This window comes from Varroa destructor, unplaced genomic scaffold (assembly GCF_002443255.2).
Source record: "Varroa destructor unplaced genomic scaffold, Vdes_3.0 BEIS01000001.1, whole genome shotgun sequence".
NCBI classification, from domain to species: domain Eukaryota; kingdom Metazoa; phylum Arthropoda; class Arachnida; order Mesostigmata; family Varroidae; genus Varroa; species Varroa destructor.
Window position 1 is genome coordinate 75,208,101 of NW_019211454.1, and position 4,131 is coordinate 75,212,231.

Genomic DNA, 4,131 nt, shown 5'->3' on the forward strand with positions numbered 1-4,131 from the left:
AACCCCCTAGTGGGCTATGCCGGAGCCAGCATCAGGCATTTGCGTAGAAGTTAATACGAGAATCGCGCAAAAAATCAATAGTCATTATTTTAGATGGATCTGTTTTTTTTATATTCCTGCTATGTATCTACTAAAATATCTTACGACATTCACTAATGCAGGCATCCTGTAACACACTAACTTGTCTCATAATGTAACAGCAGTAGCCGTTACATTTCTCATTCGAAATGTACGTACACCTAACGAAAATAAACTTCATATCGGGCAATGTATATAGACGCTAGGTTTGGTGTAAGCACAACACAGTTGAGCTTAAAGCACGTAATACATTTATTTATATGTAATTGTATTAATACACCTAATTTATTTAATTATTTACCCTAAGCAATAATAAAACATAATATGGACATCATCTCGTTCTTTTGCATCGTCCCCGAACCTCTAAACCCGAATATTTTTTTTTGTTGTTGCCACTCTGTCTTACTACACCAATTTATGTATACTGTCAGTGTAAATACAAAGCTCATTAGTGATGACGCGTATCATTCCGGTAACATTCGCTGAATAAGTTTCTGTTTAACTGCTGCCACAGATATTCGTAGTGGGATCTTTTGATTTGTTATGCCAATGATCAACTAACAGTGCTAAGTTGAATTTCTGTCAAGGTCTCACTCATTTTCGTGTTTGATATAGCAACGTGAACAACATCAAATAACATTTGTTTACCCTCTATCTGCCTATAGGTCGCTTAACTTCTCTCATCATATTATTACGCTCTTATAATTAACAGAGATTATCTTTTCTAGTCTTGTAATTACAAGAGCATTCTCTCAGTTAAGAGTAGCAGTCGTCTCCTTATACATTATGTATTCTATTTTTTGGCTCTATTACAGTCTTTACGTATGGCTCTTTCGTACTGAGCTCAGTTCCTTCTTGCTTTGACATTGTCAGAAGATCTGGCTCCCTCTTCCTGATCAGACATTCAAATGTTGCACACTGCTGCTTAATATCAATTGTATACTTATTACATGTCGTTCATGGCAACTCTTGAATTTGTCTAAAAAGAAAACATACGTAAATAATTACCGATGATAATGGAAACTTTGCGAGTAACTAATCATAGCGCTAGGTTTTATCACGCCTTCGCTTCGCTATTTATATTTTTTGGTCTAGTACATATATTTCAACATTTAGATAATACTCTGACAATGCTGAAATGTAGCTAAATATGTAATCGATTTTTTCAAGCACGACAATGGACGCTAGTACGATACAAGGAGAAAGATCAGAAAATCTTGGTTATTGTACCGTCATATCAAGGATAATCTAGTCTCTACATAAGGACACAATACATAGAAGCATTGTCGGGAAAACACAATTGACATAGCTTGTTTTTCTTAAGTGGCTTCCTGGGCTAACACTTTTTTTTACCCATCCCTTCTATTCTCCACACCACCTCGTTACCACCCGTTCATTTGTTTTTCTTAAAACAAATTTGGGTTAGTTTGAAAAGCAACAAAAGGTTACAGGTGTAGCCTCGTGTTCATGCCGTAGGACCACGGCAGCTAAGATTACGACTTGTGTCCTGAAACTCTCTCACCTTCGTTATTCATCCTTTAACCGTTGTTGCACAAGGTATATTCACAAGCCATTACTGCGTTACGACCAGACTACGTTGAAATTACATTAAACGTAGCACACGTTCAGTTCTATTCAACACTACCCACATTTAGCATACTATACAGCCCGTTCATAGCTCATCCAAAGCTGCGTAAAAACGTTTACGAAACGATTGCTGATTTCATTTGAGGTCGCCTATCTAGTTCTAACTGAAACGAAGCACTTGCCGTTCGTTATTAGAACCCTGTTAACGAAGGATCTTATTAATGTACTCCATTGACGGTGCTGCACTGTCCTTAGCACCAGTTTATTCTAGAAAACGCAACAACGGTTATCAACTAATTTTTCCTGTGAGAGGTAGATTGGTAACTAGTAAGGGGTCGAAGAGCCAATAGCACACTAACGACAGCTATAGAATAAATTGGGTCAGGCGTTAAGTCACTCTCTTCCTAGTCGATTTAGTAAGTCGTCCATTGAGACGTATGCGTTTTTGACATCGTTATCGCATTGCATCGAAAGCGTCTGCGACATACGGCAATAGCTGTACGGAGTGCTTCGAAAATTCGCTTGCGCTTTTCTTCAACTCTGCATCTCTTATTTTCACCTGTAGTTGCTTCCATATTGAGTTCGTGCATTATCACAGAACAGCAGTCACCTAGTGTGTATTATATACACATACATACATATATACATACATTTTATATATATAATATATATATATATATATATATAGTATATATACATATATATATTCTATATATATATATATATATATATATATATAGAATATTTGTTTAATATTAGTTTTAGAACAAAATCAGTGGTGAAGAAACACCTAAAGCTTGCTCTCTGGTACCAAAGTAGTTTCCTGTAACAGAGCTGTCGTTTTAACAAGGATTTCCGCTTAGCTTCAATTTCGTTTATGGCTATAGGACAATCTATATATTGTCGCGTCTCAACCTTATTTATACATAAATATATACATAGCTCGACAGCCCCTGCTTTTTTCCATTATGCTTAGTCACTCAGGTCCTCGATTTTTAAACGTCACTAGATTACGTTACATTACTAGCTGTGTTTCTCACGTCATCTGAACGCCGAAAAAATTGAGAGCGGTCTCGTATGTGAAATAGCTTACGACGGCGGCCGGTCCAGCTTTCAGAGCGTTTGGTGCGAAGCCGCGATATAAGCCACGGTAACCTTCATGTCGACCGATATTAATTAGCATACGTATGAACGACGTTTTCGGCAGCTGACCAGTATTTGCTGCCTGCAGACGCGTACGTACGAGGGTAAGCGGATAACTCGCTGCTTGGCCACACGACGACGACACTAGTGGGATGCCAATGATTATATACGTAGTCGGCCGCTTATTCTCCCCCGGCGAGTCAAATTTTTCAAGGTACCAGTTCTTCAGGCTCTCATAGATCATGAGATCGAGGCCAGCATATGGAAAAATTCCTGTTTTTATTAATCATACAGCAAAAAAACAAAATAGACCGAATCGTTATTTTTAATTGCTGTTCTTATTAATAAGAAAAATGCCTATCGATTCAAATTAAACGAAAAGCCCTTACGTCAATAGGTGTACCTTATATGATAGGTGTACACCTATCATTTGTAATGAGTGTATACAACGTACACATGTACAAATAACGCATTTTACTAATAATTTTCTATGTGCTTGTTCGGATGTTGTTTACCGCTAACTAATACTCCCGCAGTAAGACACGTGGCGCTCTAAACTGCAGAACTCATAATGCCGTTTCTGAATTTCCTCAACTCACGTTCATTTTTGCCAGACGCCCGCTAGATACCAATGGTCTGCGAACAAGAGTTAAGTCTCTTTTTCCACTCCAAAAATTTTACCGGTAATTTTCGTCTAACCAAATAGAAGTCAACTTTTTGAATGCGTGCATACATCTACATTAATCACCAGCGGCAGAAAAAGTTTAGGTGCCGGTTAGACATAAGACCTATCTCGCAATCCGTTTAATATTTGGCACGAAACGCATGAAAAGATTACACCATCTTCCACCTCGAAATCGTATTATCTAATATCATTTAAAGTGTTGCAAGATAATCTAATTTTTCAACACTTAAGTTATAGTAGACTTATATTTTGTACAAAATCATGGAGCTGATGTTCGTTTACGCACCGACAAGGTTTGGCAGATAGCCTCTGTACAGGGCTCTCCAGCCCTCCTGGCCTCTAATTTTGCGGAACGCATCCCAAATCCCAGAGTACTGCCCTGTTTTTCTGAGAGCTAGACGGGTCTTTAGCACCTCAGCCGGATAAATGATCGTCTGTGCGACTGCACCCGCCAAAGCGCCCGCGATAAATCTTTCGCTCATTAGAATTTCACGCTCCTCGTCGCCCTATGAATAATCGTAATGTATAGATATAGAGTTACTAATAACTCAAATTCTAAGTGCAAAACGGATAACTACGAGTTGACAAATTTAAAAAAAAAAGTATATATACATATATTTTTTGTACGCTATACGCTA

The 4,131-nt window shown here is 38.0% G+C and overlaps 1 protein-coding gene across 2 annotated transcripts; it reads right to left on the reverse strand.

Moving 5' to 3' along the window:
• Positions 1-312: 312 nt before the first annotated feature.
• Positions 313-4,026, reverse strand: LOC111242898 (mitochondrial adenyl nucleotide antiporter SLC25A23-like). 2 transcript variants are annotated; one of them, XM_022787832.2, is made up of 3 exons: positions 3,780-4,026; positions 2,759-3,081; positions 313-2,275 (listed from the first exon to the last, which is right to left on the reverse strand). In XM_022787832.2, exons 1-3 carry the CDS (start codon positions 3,973-3,975, stop codon positions 2,258-2,260), a joined length of 537 nt encoding a protein of 178 aa, XP_022643567.1. In that variant the 5' UTR covers positions 3,976-4,026; the 3' UTR covers positions 313-2,257. The 2 variants fall into 2 exon arrangements, with proteins under 2 accessions (XP_022643567.1, XP_022643566.1); XM_022787831.2 differs by lacking the exon at positions 313-2,275 and having other exon boundaries at positions 2,289-3,081; positions 3,780-4,024.
• Positions 4,027-4,131: the final 105 nt, after the last annotated feature.

Bases quoted from the DNA above. Each gene is read 5' to 3' on its own strand.
- LOC111242898 (XM_022787831.2), bottom strand. From the start codon at position 3,975: ATGAGCGAAAGATTTATCGCGGGCGCTTTGGCGGGTGCAGTCGCACAG. The intron at 3,082-3,779 runs GTGCGTAAACGA...TAATAAAAACAG, and splicing joins CTATCTGCCAAACCTTGTCG to GAATTTTTCCATATGCTGGC.